Genomic DNA, 18,837 nt, shown 5'->3' with positions numbered 1-18,837 from the left:
CCTCGTCCTCCTCCTCCTCGTCCTCCTCCTCCTCGTCCTCCTCCTCCTCGTCCTCCTCCTCCTCCTCCTCGTCCTCCTCCTCCTCGTCCTCCTCCTCCTCGTCCTCGTCCTCCTCCTCCTCCTCCTCGTCCTCCTCCTCCTCCTCGTCCTCCTCCTCCTCCTCCTCGTCCTCCTCCTCCTCCTCGTCCTCCTCCTCCTCCTTCTCTTCCTCCTTCTCTTCCTCCTTCTCCTTCTCCTCCTCCTTCTTAGAAGTCTATTTCGAGAGAGCGCAAGCACAAGCATCACAAGGGTCAGAAAGAGAGGAAGAGAGACCATCTCAAGAAGGCTCGTCACTGTCAGTGTAGAGCCCGATGCGGGGCTCCAACCCACGAACCACGAGATCATGACCTGAGCCAAAATCAAGAGTTGGGCACTTAACCGATGGAGCCACCCAGGTGCCCTCCCCCCACCATTTTTTTTTGTTCTTTTAAACATACTTCCTAGTTAATACAGATCAGTCCTAGATTGGAGAGAAGTTCTTCAAAGAGTTCTAGCCTCTCTAAGACAGTGGGGTATCATGGGGCGCCTGGGTGGCTCAGTTGGTTAAGCGACCGACTTCAGCTCAGGTCATGATCTCGCGGTCCGTGAGTTCGAGCCCCCCGTCGGGCTCTGTGCTGATGGCTCAGAGCCTGGAGCCTGCTTTGGATTCTGTGTCTCCCTCTCTCTCTGCCCCTCCCCTGTTCATGCTCTGTTCCTCTGTGTCTCAAAAATAAATAAAAACATTAAAAAAATTTTTAAAAAAAGACAGTGGAGTATCACTTACAGAGTGAAAAGGTGAAAATTCTGCCCTTTTGGCCTGATAATTCATATTAATCCCTCATTTCCCTGCCATAAGGTATCTCCGTAAAAGCACAAGTATGTGTTTCCAAAGGGGGAAGACAGAGTCGTGGAGAATTTCCTGTGTGGCTGGGTACTTGTATGACACCATCTGGCAGCTGTGAAGAAAAGTATGGCAGAAAGGTGGGGGGTGGGGTTCGGCCCTGGGCAGTTGAGCATCATCAACTGCCCACCAACCTCCCCTCCACCCCCATCTTTGGCCACCACTCCTAGGATGCTGAAATGTGGACACAACATCCCCTCCTCATGGAATTGGAAGGAGTGCATATTATCAGATCCGGCTACATAAGCTTTCTATTTCTGAGTTCACTTTGGGTTGCGAGGCTGGTATCTAATTTGCGAGAATCTTGGGTCCTCCAAAACTCCAAGGAGCACTTGGCACACAGAGAGGTCTCAGGGGGAGGAGGGATAGACAGAGATCCTGGTCTTTCTGCCTCCGTTCATGACTATAGGCATCAGATAGCATAGGCCCTGTGGCTTCTGAACTTCTCAGTGGGTAATTGTATGACTGACACTTTCTAGGACTCCTGGGTTGGAGTTCTTCCTTTGGATGAGCCTTGGAAGCCGAGCCCCCATGAGAAATAGAATGGTAAGGGTGCTAGGCGAAGTGCCCCCTGCTTTGCCCACCCCCTGTTGCATGCTTTAAGAGCCCACCAGGAGCAACCCAGGCTTCCAGAAGGGACAGGCTTCAGGCACATGCAGATACAGGTGCTTGGGTTCTCCATAATGGAAATCGTGCGTCTATTAAGTCTTTTCTCTCCTGCTTTTCTATATGTTTTAAAAAAATTTTTTAACGTTTATTTATTTTTGAGACAGAGACAGAGCATGAACGGGGGAGGGGCAGAGAGAGAGGGAGACACAGAATCGGAAGCAGGCTCCAGGCTCTGAGCCATCAGCCCAGAGCCCGACGTGGGGCTCGAACTCATGGACCGCGAGATCGTGACCTGAGCTGAAGTCGCACGCTTAACCGACTGAGCCACCCAGGCGCCCCCTCTCTATTTTTTTAATGTTTATTGATTTTTGAGAGAGAGAGAGAGAGTGTAAGCAAGGGAGGGGCAGAGAGAAGGAGACAGAACATCCCAAACGGGCTCCGCACTGTCAGCGCAGAGCCCGACGCGGGGCTCGAGCTCACAAACTGCGAGATCGTGACCTGAGCCGAGATCAGGAGTCCGACGCTCAACCAACTGAGCCACCCAGGCTCCTCTCTTCTGCTTTTCTAAAGGGAAAGAAAAATCATGTCCATCAACCATTTTGCTCCCTCTGAGTGAAGCTAATCCCAGACATGTCATGAAAGGGAGCCCAGGCTGCCTGGTCCCTTAGAAGAGCGTTTTCCTGGAGGCCCTGGAAAGATCCCAGAGCTCATCTGGCCAGGCCTCCCCTTTCTCCTGCAGATCTCTGAAGCAGCTCAGCCGGCCACCTCCTCCCTTTTGGTTCAGCATGCTGGCCTGGCAGTTGACATTCGAGCTGATTCATGTCTAAGTGAGCAGTTTCTCCGGACAGCTGTCTCCTCTCTCTGCAGCATGAGGAAGCCACGTTCCAGAGCAGTGGGCTTGGGCAAAGGAGCCTTTTCATCATCGGTGGCAAAAGAAGGCTGTTGTATTCAACGCGCCTGGCCTGTGTGCCCTTCCTGTCCCCTGGTCCCCATCCTGTTCTCTCCCGTGCTTCCGTGACCTTGGAGACCACTTTATTCGGAGTCCTGTTTTACTTTCTGTTGCTTTTCTCCCCATCCTTACCCTAGGGTGCCAATCCTCACTCGTAAACCTCCTAAATTTCCTTATCCAGTGGCAAAGTAGACAGACTGGGAACCAACCCCTATTGTCAAGTGAATTGGGGGAGAATGTAATGTGGCTGATGAAACTATAAATCAGTTAGAGTAATCCAGTCTGCTCAATAATCTGTACTTAAACAGGCTAAACACCCTGCATTTCATAATGTACTTATTAAAGATCCATTTAACTATGGAGTTCTAATTACACCTTTAGAAAGCTCTGTCAGCTCCTTGCCACTCTGGGTTTCTCCAAGGCACTCCTAATTTCTTGTAATTATTTTAATGTAATTTCAGAATAATTTTTATTCATTTTTAAACAGATGTGATTATGACACCGCTTTTTGGTCCTGGCGGTGCATTTTTGTTCAGGCAGCTAGCGATTCCGATTTTATCCTTCGTGAGACGTGGATAATGGGATCCGTGGATAACGGATCGCAAGACGGTCAACGGACCGAATCAAACGTGCTCAAATTATTTAACAAATTGTTACTGGATGTCAACTGGGAGAGCAAATCTCGGTACCAGTCCTGAATAACTTACACCTTGATTTCTTTTTTTTTTTTTTTTTTTTGAGGGATTCAGTATATAATCTCTTCCTTTATCAAACCTTTCATAGAAGATATTTCAGGATGGCTACATTCGGAGCAGTCTCAAACTGGGTACTTTAAAATTTTTTATCTATTGTGTCATAGATTAGAGAATCAAAAGAAAGGTAGAAACTCTCCCAACCAAGGGCAGATACCAAGATGGGCTCAAACTCGTGCATGTATTTTCAGTGGTGTATGATGGCCTGTTGGGGTCTGCAGATCCCAGGATGGGACCGTTGCTGAGCGAGACTTCCATTTTGGCTACCGTGTGTGTTGAGGGAGAAACTAGCAGATGATTCTGGGCAAGCCACTCAGATGGAGGTTCCAGAGGCCAAGACAGAAAGTCAGAACTCTCTACTGTTAAGTTGCGGGAAGCCACCGAAAACTTCTGGGAAAAGCAGGCTTCTGGAAGAGTCCTCTCGTGATAGTGTAAAATATAGGTTGGGGCGCCTGGGTGGCTCGGTCAGTTAAGCATCTAACTTTGGCTCAGGTCATGATCTTGTGGTTCGTGAGTTCGAGCCCCACGTCGGGCTTGCTGCGGTCAGCACAGAGCCCACTTTGGATCCTCTGTCCCCCTCTCTCTCTCTCTGCCCCTTCCTCACTTGCGTTCTCTGTCTCAAAAATGAACATTTTTTTTTAATTAAAAAAATAAATAGGCTTGAAAGCTGGAGACTGGGGTTGGGAATGTAGGTTTGGAGTCTTGCAAAATCTGGACGAGCAACACTCATTAGAGACGAAGGAAAGAAACAAGGAAACAAGGTGATGGATGTGAAGGAGAAAGTGATCTTGTGAAAATGAAATCACTGGACTGTCTCGACTTTGCTTCTTTCCTGGACACAAAAAGCCCTTACTGTGTAATTTCCACATTTGGAAATTATCCGGCTTGCACCCTTACCATTGTATTTCTCGTGGGGGCTTGGCTTCCAAGGCTGATCTCCCTATAGCGACTCAGCTACTGAGCATTGTTGAAGAAGCACCCACCCAAGCAGCAGATACCATTTAAAGAGAATGATTTCCGGGGCGCCTGAGTGGCTCAGTCAGTGAAGCGTCCGACTTTGGCTCAGCTCATGATCTCGCGGTCCGTGAGTTCGAGCCCCACGTCGGGCTCTGTGCTGACAGCGCGGAGCCTGGAGCCTGCTTCAGATTCTGTGTCTCCCTCGCTCTCTGCCCCTCCCCCAGTCATGCTCTATCTCTCTCTTTCAAAAATAAACATTAAAAAAAAAAAAGGAGCTGCCATGCATGTAACCATGGAGTCAGAGGTTTAAGAGCCATCACTTTGCAACACGTCCACATTGTTGCTGCCCTCAACACCAAACCTGCACCTTCCCTGTGTTCCCTGTTTCCGTCAGCGAAGGGGGTCACTCCACTGGCGTGAGTCTGGCCGTTAGGAATGATCTACCTCCTGTCCCTCGGGCCCTCCCACTATGTCCTGTTGGTTTCACTCCCCGACATCTCCCAGATACATCTACTTCCCTTCAGTCTTGCTGTCAGGAGCCTTTGCCAACCTGTCCTCTCTGTCACCAAGCGCACCGCCTGGCACATGGTGGAGATGCCCTATATATTTCTTGCGTAAGTGAGTCTCTTGAGTTAAAACCGTCTCAGGCAGACTACCAGGCCAGGCCGTGAGATGGAGTTTCGGAGGAAGCCTGTGTTGCCAAAGCCTGCGTGATTTTTCCGAAGATGGTGATAGAGGCCCAACAGAGTGGTTTTGGATCAGTCCCATGGCTCTAGATGTAGCCTGACTTTCTAGAACAGTGAGTGTCTCTCACCCTCCTGATTTTGCCAAGGGGAGTATTATTATTTTTTTTTTTTTCCTAATTCTTTCTGTCTTAGAAAGTCAAACCTGGGTATATGTCCCTCACTGGGGTATGCAGATTCTCACATAAGTTGGAAAAGAGTTGCGTCTTCACAAGTGATGAAGGAGGTCAAGGTGATTGTGACCTCTAAGGAAGATGTCCACTGGGCGTTACGAGTTTGAAGGTCTTCGTGTCCTCACATGTGAAGTTACCGGGATTAATCCAGGTGTCCCTTCAAGTCAGTCTCCGATCCCGATTTCTAAGAATCTTTATTATTATTATTATTATTATTATTATTATTATTATTTAAGCAAAACACCAGGAACAAAAAACCCTAGAGGGACTAGAGCAGTTGTAAAGCCTGCTGAAGGGTGAGCGATTCTACAATCCGTCCATCCAAGGTGGAGACACTCACTTCAACAGATTCCAGTGCTGCTTTGGTTCTGGGCAAAACAGGAAGGAGAGTCATGGCAGTGGAGACACTGGCGTTGAAACAGACAGTTGGTCAATGCTTTCTGTCCCTCCTCTGGTCTCAGCAGACAGTGTTACAGCGATGGCATCTGCCCAGTCTTATGTGAGATCTTGCTGGACCAGGCGTTCCACAGGCTGTCACTTGACTCTTCCTAATGCCCTCTTCCTGCCTCGTTGGGGAATCTTGATGTGTCAAGAGGGTTTGTTCCCGCCACCTCATTGACCGCTTCCTCTGGTGTGAGTTGAGATTGGGTACATTTGGGGGTGCCCTAGATCCTCAGGGCTCTGGCGGACCGTCTCCAGCCTTTAGAACCCGTCGGTGTGACTTCCAACCCACGAGGCAGAAAAGAGAAACGGAGCCTCAGTCATGTGGTTTCTGTTATCTGTAACCATGGAAAACACTGGCCATCTGTGAGGATCCCATTTTAACACTTTTTTTCCCCCCCCTCTCTCTCTATTTCCATCTCTTTCTTGGGGAAAACAGCGGAGGAAGTGGAGAGGCTGGCGGCCATGCGTTCTGACTCCCTCGTGCCAGGTACCCACACCCCACCCATCCGGAGGAGGAGTAAGTTTGCCAACCTGGGGAGGATTTTCAAGCCCTGGAAGTGGAGGAAGAAGAAAAGCGAAAAGTTCAAACACACATCTGCAGGTAAGATTATTTTTTTTTCCTTCGTTTCGCATTGGGAGTTTGTTGACTTCAACTCTGTATGTTAATTAGTAGAATTTAATCATTGTGAGCTGTCTGACCCAAAGGAAGGAAAATCAAGCCCTAGAATTGCTCCTGTGTTTAATAATTCTGCAGGGCGATTGGAAATGGCTTTTGGATCCCTGTGTGTTTTCTTGCGTCTCAGGTTTTTGGTTGTTGTGTTTTTAATCGGCCACTTGTATTGGAGCTATAAATATGGGCTTAGAACTCCACCTTTTCTGTAGTAGAATGCTTTCTTTCCACCCCTGAGAATCTGTTTCTCATTGTTCACCCTTATTTTTACCGCTCCTGTAAAAATCAGCACACAGCAGAAAATAAGTTCTATGTGGTCTTTGGCAGATGAGAGTAGGTGATGCCATGGTGGAAAAATCTTGAATGAATGATTATTGGACATGGCAGGAAAACACAGGAGAATGGAGACAGAGATCACGGTAATGGCAGAGACAGCTCAATGGGCAGCAAAGGGATCGGAGGAAAGTCAGCACCGCTGAGGAGTACAGAGCAGAGACTCCGGGGTCAGACTGTGTGGGTTCAAGCCCCAGCTCTGATACTTGGTAGTTACGTGACCTTGCCCAGTTTGTTCAACTCTGTACCTCAGTTTTCCCATCTGTAAAAGAGGGGTAAGAATAGTACTTTACGTGACTTAAAATTATGAGTTTATGTGGCATGCTATGTGGATATATTTTAAATGAGTAGGAGTGTGCAGAGGGACGTGTATACGGGAAGAGGTCTGATTTTACCCTGTCGGATTTGAAAGAAGATGATGGAACAGCTACGCAGATGCTTTTTTTGTTCGTTTTGTTCTGATCTTGCTCATCGAATGCCCGGGTCATTCCAGGCCTACACTCCAGGGCTTTATTTCCTCCTTCCTCTTCATCCTCAAAAATTCAACCCACCCTCTCCCCTCCTCAGGATCATCACCTCCCCTCCTCCTTTTCCCCACCCCCAGGACTAACCCTCAAGTAGGAGATGGGGTGCTTGTTGTTGTACCTGAGCTGGAGTCCACAGATCTGGGAATTTCAACGCTAATTGCTTTGGGGAACCCGAAAGAGGATAGCGAACATAAGAAAGTTGCATAAAGTCTTGAAATCTTTTTGTCTTTTAAAACGTTTGTCTCTATTTGAGGGAGAGTGAGCCCGAGCAGGGGAGGGGCGGGGAGGGAGAGGACAGAGGATCCAGGGCGGGCTCTGCGCTGACAGCAGAGAGCTCGACGCGGGGCTCGAACTCACAGAGCACGAGACCATGACCTGAGCCACAGTTGGACGCCTGACCAACTGAACCACCCAGGCGCCCCCAAAAGTCTTGACATCTTAAACAGTTCTCGTGGACATCTCAAGTTCGTGTTTTCTGACTCTTCCTTTGATGGAAGCCCCAATGCCCCTGTTGCTAGAATAAGTTAATTCTTGAGATTAGAGTGAACCTCTGAACTCCATGAATCTCTAAACTGTCATCCCTGGGACGGAGACCCTTCACCTGACTTCGTTCTGCACCCTCGTGGTCGTTGTACAGCTGTACTAAAACCTGGAGGCCTTTCATGCGTTTCTAACCGCTACTGAGAGACTGACGGGCAAGCAGAAACCTCAGTGGGTGACTCCCCCGTGTCCACCCAGCTGGGGTGAGACTAGATCATGGCCTCCAAGAGGAGAAATCTTAAATATATCCTTTAGGCACAGTGAGGTGTAAGACACTTGAACAAGAAAGAAAGAGGGAGCGTTCTGTAAGCACTGGAAAAAATAACCATTTCCACGAGATTCCTTTTGACGGTCTTCCTGACTTTGCTGTGGAAAATGGCTTATAATAAAACAAACATGCAATTAACGAATGGCCATTCGTCAGCACGAATCCCCTAATGAGGGTGTTGGTAGATGCCTTTCCTCCCGGCACATCAAGAGCTTTGCTTTGTCCATTTGGCAAGACCTTAAGGTAAAGCTTGGATGCTTCTTGCATGCAAAGATCAGGCGTGCTGACTTCTTCGGGATGTTGGAAAACTAGTCCTTTGACAGATGCAAAAATAGTGACATCACATTACTCACGGATCATGAAAAGGTTGAGCACTTTGTTCATTTAGGGGAGGAAAAACAGACATACACATGACGGGCAGAGTTGCAGTTTGAATCGTTCTTATCATTAACTATTCTTAGCAAGTTCTTATCCCTCTTGCCTGATTAACTTGGCAGTTGAACGCGATATTTGTATGTAGTGTTGTTTTTTTTTTTTTCTTTAAGAGACATTCAGCTCCTAAAGTAGAAAAGGTAGAGGGATGTACTGTGGAATATCTTTATATCCAAATAGATGGATGGGTACATGGAATGAGTGAAACTATTCCAGTTTAAAAAAAAAAAAAAAAAGTCAATGGTTTACAGTTCAGTATACTTTGTACTTAACTGGATAAGGAAATATCATTCCTCATTTTTGGAAAGGAGAGACTTGTGCCAATTCTTGGCCCAGAGGAGGAAAAAAAAATGGCAGCATAAGGGCGCATAAGATGATAAATTGTATGTATATTCAAGTAGGAGTTGAAAGTGCACACTTTTCTACGTGTCGATAAGAGTCAAACGTTATATATACGAGAGGGTCGGTTGATGATGGGATTGTTAATGGTCGGCCAGTTTTAGCTGGTGTTCATAGATTTGTATGTGTGCAGACGTATTGTTCTTTCATTTATAAGATAATGTCCACAGTTTTAACTACAGAGAAGAAGTCCGTATGTTACATCCATTTTGTGCATTTGTATTTCAAATCGCGCTCTTAAAAAATATATGAAAAAGACATTAACGTAGCCCATACTTGGCCTGTTTTTATTTCCACAGTGAAGTGCCCTTATAATTTGCCATAATTAGCTATCCTGTGGTTTTCCTGGGTGTCAGGTTAGGGCTCATGTGTGTCTGTGCATAGCACATCTTCAGAGACATGCCCAGAAATCTTCCTTTGTAAGTTGTATAACAGGAAGGAAACTGCATTGGGAAATTATGATGTCAACGTTTTCCTCAATTTTGGCATCAACAATTGCATGGATTTTTTTTGAAGTGTGTTTATTTTGAGAGAGAGAGAGAGAGAGAGAGCAGGGGAGGGGCAGAGAGAGAGGGAGCGTGAGAATCCCCAGCCGGCTCCTCGCTGTCAGCTCGGAGCCCGGCGTGGGGGCTGGAACTCATGAACCATGAGATCGTGACCTGAGCCGAAGCCAAGAGTCGGACGTTTAACTGACTGAGCCCCCCGGGCGCCCCCACGATTGCCTGAATCTTTCGAAGATCTCCACATCTCGCGCCGCTCATACAGCCTTCCTATTCCAGGCGGAAGGCCAGTGTCCTGACAAGGCCTGCAGCACCATGACCCCGAGCTGCGCTCTGGGTGGGGGTGAAAACACTGGAACATCACCATGCCATGACATAGGGAGACAACAGTAATGGATAGATCGTAAAATACGGGTCCTCCTGGAGGTGAACTTTACAGGCTTTGCAGCCTGTCTCAGAGGCCTTGCCCAGGGCCTGCCAGGCAGTTAGCCTGACACACCCAGCTTCTTCCGTGGAGTCAGCAGTGCTGGCCACGGCTGCTCTGGGAACAAAGACAAGTGATAGCCCCCCTGAAGTAGAACAGACCAGCGCCTCCCCAAAATAGTCCACTGCAACCGTCTTCTCCAAATTCCTTGAAAATGAGGACTGTATTTATAGAGAAATAGAACTGGCAGGGATAAACTATGAAGATGCCACCGAATTATGCTTTTATTTCCTCTTGACAGAAAATCACAAGCTGCAGGGGGTTGGCCCTGAAAATCTACAACGTGCCAAAATTCCCTTTGTGCTTCTAAGCTTTTCTTCGTACCTAGGGCCTTGAGCAACGTGATATTTTTAAAAATTTAAAAAAAAAATTTACAGAATGTTACTGAATACCTACGCATACTGAAACTGTACCTGCTCTGGGGATATGACGGTGAGCAAAATCAGACCTTGTCCGTGACCTTGTGGCACGCACGGTGTAGTGGGGGGAGGCAGGCGTTCAAAACAGAAGGATACAGGTAGGATCGCAATTGTGGTTAAGGGCAGTGAAGGAGAGGTACTCATTTGGGAGAAGGAGAGGGAAATTTGGCTCAGTCTGAGGGCTCAAAGAAACTGTCCTGAGGAAGAGAAATTTGAGCTGAAATCCAGGAGAGGAGCAAGAATTTAGAAAATGAACCTTCCAGGGGCACCTGGGTGCCTCAGTGGGTTAAGCATCTGATTTCGGCTCAGGTCATGATCTCATGGTTCACGAGTTTGAGCCCCCCATCATGCTCTTGTGCTGAGAGCTCAGAGCCTGGAGTCTGCTTCGGATTCTGTGTCTGCCCCTCTCTGCCCCTTCCCCTCTCACACTCTGACTCCCTCTCTCTCAAAAAAAAAAATGTTTTAAAAAAGGAAATTGAGCACTCCAGGCAACAAAACAGCCTGTGCAAAGGCCCTGTGGTAGAAGAAATAGAGATGAACTGGCTGGGAAAGCAAGAAAGACCAGTGGCTAGGGAATTAAGAGAGCTAGGGGTGTGATATCAGCTGAGGCTGGAGAGGTCACCAAAGAGTGAACTGTCACTGGGCCTTCATCCTGCACAGCAAATTAGACAAGGGTATGAGTGGCTCCAGGAAGACCAATTAGGCCACGTGCAGATGACAGTAACCTGGACTAATATTTGCTAGTAGAAGTAGATGAATTTGGGTGTTGTAAGGGACAAGTGACAGGACTTAATGACAAGCTGGATTTAGGAGGGAGACAGAAGGAAAGGTCATGTTTGATACTCTAGTGTTGGGTTAGGGGGTATGGTGGTAGCCTGTGTGTCATTGGCGGGGGGGGGGGGGGGAGATGGAATTCGGATCGCAGGTTAGATTTGAGTTGGTTTTGTGATGTCTAAAGTTGGGAGTTGATTATATGGAATGCAATGAAGACGTCTGCACTGGGTTCATAAATCTTGGGTCTTTGCACATCCGTGTTAATTAGAGTGATGCCCATGTAGGAAATGGTCTAAGGAACTAGTATAGAACAGAAAGAATGGAAAGAAAACAGGGCCAAAGACAGTCTTAAAGACAAAGGAAGACTATCATTACTAGTGACCGAAAGAGGAGTATGAACTTATAAAGGAGAATCGAAAGGCAGTGGCTTTGACGTATTTCATTTAGCATTATACCCTCTCGCTCCATCCATGTTGTTGCACGTGGCAGATTTTTTAATGTTTATTTTATTTTATTTTTCTGAGAGAGAGGGAGAGAGGACAGGGAGGAGCAGAGAGAGGGAGACACAATCCGAAGCAGGCTCCAGGCTCTGAGCTGTCAGCACAGGACCTAATGCAGGGCTTGAACTCACAAATCGCGAGATCGTGACCTGAGCCGAAGTCGGACGCTCAACTGACAGAGCCGCCCAGGCGCCCCAGATCTCCTTCTTTTTATGGCTGAGTAATGGTCCATTGTATACGTACACCCCGTCTCCTTTATCCATCCATCTATCCATGGACAGTTTGGCTGCTTCCATATCTTGGCCGTTGTACACAATGCTGCGATAAACTTGTGGATGCACGTATCTTTTCAAATTAGTGGTTTTGTTTTCCTTGGGTAGATATTCAGTAGTGGATTACTGGATCATAGGGCATTTCTATATATTTTTTTTTTTTAAGATTTTACGTTTAAGTAATCTCTGTACCCAATGTGGGGCTTGAACTCACAACCGTGAGATCAAGAGTCGCATGCTCTACTGACCGAGCCAGGCAGGTGGCCCAGTATTTCTATTTTTAATTTTTTGCGGAACCTCCACACGGTTTTCCACAGTGGCTGTACCAGTGTACGTCCCCCACAACAGAGCACAAGGGTTTGTTTTTTTTTTTGCTTTGGTTGTTTGCTTAGTCACTTTGGCAGGTGTAAGGTGATAATCTCATTGTAGTTTTAATTTGCATTTCCCTGGGGTGATTGGTGATGTTGAGTATCTTTTCTTGTGTCTGTTGGCCATCTCCATGGGTTTTTTGGGAAAAATGTCACTTCGGGTCCTCTGCTCCTTTTTTAATTGGTGGTTGTCAAAGGGTGAGGTGGGGGTGGGGGTGGGTGAAATAGATAAAGGGGATCAGGTGCTTATCTTGATGAGCGCCCTAAAACGTAACATGACGTTGTACACCTGAACGTAACCTAGCACCGTATGGTTGCACTTGGATTTAAAAAAAAAGACAGAAGGCGGTGGCTAGAGAGGTAGGAGGAAAAACAGAAGAATGCGGTGTAACAGGAGCCAGGAGTGGAAAATGTTTCAGGGAGGGTGTGATGAGTCACGTTCAGTGCCGTGAGGGGGCTGGGGCGGTGGGGAAGGACATTGTCTGGGGTAGGTGATTCTGATCAGCTGGAGCTCATCATTGATAACTTAGCAAAAGCTGTCTGGATGGATTATTTGGGGAGAGATGTGAGATTAGTGTGGAGTGAGGAATTCATAGAAAACGGGGGAAGATGGGAGTGAGCTTTCGGAGGAGTCTGGCCGTGAAGTAGTAAGAAGACATATAGGAGAGATGCTGGAAGAAACGTACGCGTGTCTACAGGGGCTTGTGCGTGTGCTTGGGTTGCGAGGGGCTGTCTGTGTGTGCCTTCTGATTGGTTGTCATCGTACAGGGAAAGTGACGTAAGGGTGAGAAGCGGGCGTGAGGGATCCGGTAGAGAGGACGAGGAGGAAGATAGACGAGACGAGGCGGGTGGGTGAGGTGCTGAGAAGCTAGGGGCAGAGGGGGGGTACAAGGCACAGATTGCAGGGCTTGAATCAGCAAAGGCATGGAAACTCCCGCGTGAAATAACCAGGCCACCAGAGGGTCTGGCTGCACAGGGCGGGAGTCCGGCTTGGCCCCGTCTGGGGGCTGCTCTTTTCCAGATAATAAGTCTGCTCATTTCTTCATGGGGAGGGGAGGACAGGGACGTGCAGAGTCAGGCCGATTTCAGATTAGGACTCTACGTGGCAACAGTGACTGCTTCAGTGGCTTTGGCTGTCCAAGTACAGCTCTGGATGAGGTAGACAGTTGGGTCCATCAAGTGCTGGCATTTTGCCAGATGGATGGAGAAGGGGGGCGGGGAGCAGAGGCGATTCGGGCGTCTGTATTCGTTTCCCAGGGCTGCAGTAACAAATCACTACACGCTTGTGGCTTAGAACTACAGCAACGTGTTGTCTCACAGTTCTGAAGGTCCAGAGTCCAAAATCAAGGTGTTAGCAAGGCTGGTTCCTCCTGGAAGCTGGGGGTGGGGTGGTGGGAGTGGTGGTGTAAATGTTCCATGCCTTTCTCCTAGCTCCTGGTGGCTGCCGGGCTGTCCTCAGCCAGCCGTCCCTTGGCTTGTAGCTACATCACTCCAGTCCCTGCCTCTGTCTGCACATGGCCTTTCCCCCATGTCTCTTTGTGTCGCCGGGGCCCCCTCTCCTTTCTCTTAGAAAAACATCAGCCATTGGATCCTCTATCCAGGATCATCTTGAATCATCCAGGGACCTCTAACTCCATAATATCTGCAAAGACCTTATTTCTAAATGAGGTCACACACACGGGCACGGTGTTAGGGCTTAAACACGTCTTTTGTGTGGATACAGTTTAACCCGCTACAGTATTGACTCTGGATTGGATGAAAAAGCAAAGGCCCAGTGAATTGAGCCCAGTGAGAAAAGTGCATAGACTTTAGGCTGCAAGGGAGTCGAATTTGAAAACAATCCGTGGGACCGGTGGCCAGAAGCAAGCTAGAACGGCGGGAGCCTCTGGGTACACAGCTGTGTCTTGAATTGGGGATGTTCAAAGTAGACCTAAAACACAGACTAAAACCACGGAACTGGTGGCTGAGGTGGAGGAATAAGTCAGGAAATTGTTGAAAATGTGGTAAACGATCCGATCCACTAATAGACACACATATCTTATTTGCCAAATTTTGTGCCGATTTAACTTGCCGTCTTTAATGGTGAAACAAAAGGAAGGGCGCCTGGGTGGCTTAGTCGGTCAACTGACCAACGCTTGATTTTGGCTCAGGTCACGATCTCATGGTTCGTGAGTTCGAGCCCTGTGTTGGGCTCCATGCTGGGCAAGGAGTCTGCTTGAGATTCTCTCTCTCCCTCACCCTCACCCCCTCCCCTGTTGGTGTATGTACACCCTTTCTCTCTCTCTCTCTCTCTCTCTCTCTCTCTCTCTCTCTCTCTTTCTCTCTCTCTCTCTCTCTGTCTCAAATAATAAATCAACTTAAAAAAAATAAATGGGGGGCGCCTGGGTGGGTGGCTCAGTCGGTTGGGCGGCCAACTTTGGCTCAGGTCATGATCTCATGGTTCATGAGTTCGAGCCCCACGTCGGGCTCTGTGCTGAAAGCCTGCTTCGGAATCTGTGACTCCCCCTCTCTCTGTCCCCAGCTCATGCTCTGTCTCTGTCTCTCAAAAACATAAATAAACAAAATTTAAAAAAAAAAAAAAAAACATTTAAAAATAAATAAATAAATGGAACTTTTCTCTTTGGTTTTAGCATTCAACTAATTACTGACCTAACATTTTCTTAGAAAGATTCTCTATTTTCTTTTTCCAAAGTGAGATGTTTCAGTCCATCACACCTTTAAAGGACCACAATCTGATTCATAGAGAATCAGAGGTTGCTTTTTAATCGTTCACTGCACCTTTGGACACGTCTACCTCCTTAGTGTTGGGCTAAGGCCACAACTTGGCAATAGGGGTAATTGATGACCTGGTACCCTGTCACATGACCGGGGACCCGTGAATCCTGACAGCAGTCTGTTGGTGTGAGCCCCCCTGACTGCTAGCAGTAGTGAAGGGCCAGGCCTGAATACACTGGAAACTCCCCTCATGTTCGTGACGGGGTCCAGGAATAGCCCACACGCTTTTGCCCAGCGTTTTCCGTACAACACGATACCGGGGTCATGGTGTCCTTGGGCGGGACACTTGCAGGCAGTCTCGTGAGCACGGAGCTCCTCTCCCTGAGCCCATCTGCCCTTCTGCGGTAGGTTCTCCTCACTCCAAAGCTCCCAGCCCAACAAGAGCCAGCCCTGAAGCCTGGCTTCTTAGCTCACTACTTCATCTGGTTGCTGGCTGCCCCTTTCCCTCAGGGCCGGACTCCGCTTCCTTTATTTCTTGCACCAATTCACCGGAGTCATTGATGACATTAGGAATCACTAGTCTCCAAGAATCCCTTCCTGGCAAGCCCATATCTTTGGAAGTGTTGCTCTTTGAATAACACTCCTTGGGTCATGAAGATCGTCTAAATTGGAATTGGATTCCGCCTTTGGACTTGGTGTGACGGGCTTCTGAGCTCTTCAGAAGGAGCCTGTCACTGAGATCCTGGGTGGTTGGTTGGCAGGTGAACCAGTTCCTGTCCTCTAGGGATTCCCAGTGGGTCCTGTGATAAGGGCAGTGCATATGCTTCTTGGAGGAGAGAGAGAAACCCTATGGTTTTCATGGAGGCTTATGTCGACATCCTTTTGTAGCATAGGATTAAAGAGCACTGTTAGCAAATGGAATCACTGCCTCTATATCCAGCATAAGACCAGCTCTGCCCACCGTAAGGGCCCTGGGGACCATCGCTGGCACAGCTCTGGAGCGGGAAGTTCTTATTCGTCCCACTCAGGCAGAGGGGTGAAATCGGTATATTGCAAACATTGACGCTGTTGAACAGACACATGTGCCCTTGCGAGAGAGATGGCATAGGCCTTCGTACCCTAACGTCAGTGGCCCCGTGGAGTCCCCGTTTCAAACTAACAAGGTAACATTATCTACTTGGTCAGAGCTTAGGTTTTTAAACGTCTGTGAGCCATGGAGGGTTCAGTAAGGATAGCAGCTTGTCAGGTTGCATTGGTTTATGTGCCAGGCACCGCCATTATCCCCCAAAATACCACAACAAGTAGATATCTGACCCCTGCCTCCCAAAGGTTGTGATCTTGAGGGAAAAATAGATAATAAAACCAGCAATTACAGTCAAGTGTCTGTGATATTAGAGGAGACACACGGGGGCTGCAGGAACTCACATTAGACAGGGGTGCCTGGGTGGCTCAGTCAGTTAAGTGTCCGACTTCAACTCATGTCATGATCTTGTGGTTCATGAGTTCAAGCCCAGCATTGGGCTCTGTGCTGACAGCTCAGATTCTGGAGCCTGCTTTGGATTCTGTGTCTCCCTCTCTCTCTGTCTCTCTCTGTCTCTCTCAAAAATAAACATTAAAAAAAACCCTCAAATTAGACAAACCCAGCTGAGTTACAAGTTACCAGGACAGGTGCCCCAGAGAAATGGTTGTTTAACCAAAGCCTGAGGCAATGAATGTGAGGAAGTCTTCTCTCCTGGTGGAAAGAAAAGTGTAGGAGCGTCTGGAGAAGAGAGGAGGAGAGATTGCCAATCCACAGCTTAAAAGAGAGGCTTGGGTTTGAGAAGGATTGCTGAGGGGGAGAAGCAGAGAGTAGTGAAAAATGAGGAGAAAGAAGGATCTGCAAGGATCTGCTCGTGAAGGGCCTCACGGGGTCTCTTACAGAGTCTGGACTTGACCTCAGTGCCCCGTCCTACTGAAGCCGTTGGAGGACTTGCCTTTTAGCAAGATCATTCTTTGAGCCTGGGCAAAGTTTGGAGTGCGACCAAATGTTGTCGTCAGCTTCATAATATAACTGCTTGTATGTATTTGTGGAATGAGAGGAGACTATGATACGCTTAAGGAGACCCCTCCTTGCTCTCCTGGAATCAAGTGGGATTTTGAGCATTCCTGTTGATGTGGGTCACAAGGATGCTGTTGGTGGGAGGAAGCAGGTGGTTGGTTGTAAGGCTGGGGAAAGATGAAGACAGTCCCAGACTAGGATGGGGGCATTAGGCACCGAAGACTGTGGACCGTTGCAAGAGATCTTTGGGAGACAGAATGAGCACAGGTCGGATGGGGAGGGTGAGGGAAGAGGAAAGCACCAGTCTGGCTTCTCGCCGAGTAGTAAGATGGGTAGAGGCACCACTCCATCGGGGACACTGAAGATGAGTGGGTTGGTGGGGGAATTGATGATGGATTTCGGGGTAGGGTGGCTTTCATGTGCTTCCAAGATGCCCAACATAGAAGGCTACTGGATGTAGAGAACTGAGATCAGGAGAGATCTGGAAGTCATGCGTGCCTGCTTATGCGTTTGAAGCCCTGGGGTGGGAACTCCAAGGTGAAGATACAAAGTGAGAAGCACAGAAGGGCTGCAGGAAGAGCACCCGGAAGACCACCGCCCTGTAAGTTATGTGCAGAGGCAGTGGAAGCTTCCGGAAGACAGGCGAGGCCCGCTGGAGAGCTAGGAAAAAAAACCGGGAGGAGCTGGTAGTTATCACCTGTGCAGAACAGGAAAGTGTTCAGGAAAGGAGAAGGGTCAACTCTGGCAGGTCCTGACGGGATGGCAAGGACGGAGGAGCATCCTGTGTGTTGAGTGACAACTCGTCATTGGTGTTCTGGGGAGAACGGTTTTGGGGAAGCTACCTGGCTGGCATTTAGATAGCCTGTGGTTGAGGCGTGAACGAGAGAAGAGGAAGTAGACTTCTTTATTTTTTAAAGTTTGTTTTTTGAGAGAGAGAGCGTGGGTGGGAGAGGGGCAGAGAGAGAGGGAGAGGGAGAGAGAGAGGATCCCAAGCAGGCTCCACGCTGTCGGTGCAGAGCCCAACGCGCCCGGGCTCGAACTCATGGACTGTGAGATCATGACCTGAGCTGAAAACGAGAGTCAGATGCTTAACCGACCGAGCCACCCAGGCGCCCCAGAGGAAGTAGGCTTCTTTTAAGAGGTTTGGCCAGGAGGGAGAAGGAGAAATAGGTAGTCGTCCCCCAAATGGGAAATGAGCAGGAGGGAGGTGTTTTCTTATGATTGGTTGGACTCTATCACGATGCCAAGTTTGCCTTAACATGGCTGTGGCATTCCAAGGGAAATAGAAACATCAGCACAGTGACTGTTAAGCCAAATAAATATATTTCCACACATTTTTCAGTAATGACATTACTTGTGACTAGGAAAAACAAACATGCAAATAATCGGAGCGCTATTTAGCATCTGATTTTAATAAGAAATCATCAAAGCAAGCTGTCTAGCCTTCAGCATCTGGCTAGATCCCACGTTCTCTTTGGGTGATTGGAGGCTTCAGTTTCTTTCTTTCTCTTTTTTTTTTTAATTTTTTAAAAATGTTTATTCATTTTTGAGAGACAGAACGCAAGTGGGGGCGGGGGGGACAGAGAGAGAGAGGGAGACACAGAATCCGAGGCAGGCTCCAGGCTCCGAGCCGTCAGCACAGAACCTGACGCGGGGCTCGAACTCACGAACTGCAAGATCATGACCTGAGCTGAAGTCGGACGCTTCACCGATTAAGCTGCGCAGCTGCCCCTGGAGGCTTCAGTTTAAGAAAGGAGCTGAGCATGGAGAGGCAAAGAATATTCTTACCTGCAGATCCATCATGACCCTCAGAGGGAACACCTCGGAGTTGGAAGGCAAAATAGACTTATAAGGCCCAGTTAAAAAAAAGAAAAAAGTCTCTAATAAATACAGGCTAAAGACTCTGGACATCAATACCTTCCTAGGGCTGGGATGGTAAAGATATCATTGTTTCCTCTTCAAGTGATCTATATCCATCACTCTTAGGTGGCAAGACTATAAAATCCTTAATGACAGAGACCCTGCCTTTTCCTCGTCTCCCGGGATTGAGCA

General features: G+C 48.1%; 1 protein-coding gene across 7 annotated transcripts in view; it reads left to right on the top strand.

The window, feature by feature from the left end:
• The window catches only part of PHACTR1 (phosphatase and actin regulator 1), a 559,123-nt gene that overhangs the window by 341,662 nt on the left and 198,624 nt on the right, over nt 1-18,837 (top strand). For all 7 annotated transcript variants that reach the window (XM_078446629.2, XM_078446625.2, XM_078446624.2 and 4 more), the window contains one exon: nt 5,983-6,147. In XM_078446629.2, coding sequence (XP_078302755.1) covers nt 5,983-6,147 — 165 coding nt within the window. The remainder of the gene's footprint in view (nt 1-5,982; nt 6,148-18,837) is intronic.

The sequence above is a fragment of the Panthera onca genome, chromosome B2 (assembly GCF_046562875.1).
Source record: "Panthera onca isolate mPanOnc1 chromosome B2, mPanOnc1 haplotype 2, whole genome shotgun sequence".
NCBI lineage: Eukaryota > Metazoa > Chordata > Mammalia > Carnivora > Felidae > Panthera > Panthera onca.
The sequence above is the reverse complement of the archived record's forward strand: the minus strand, read 5'-3'. Positions and strand labels throughout refer to the sequence as shown.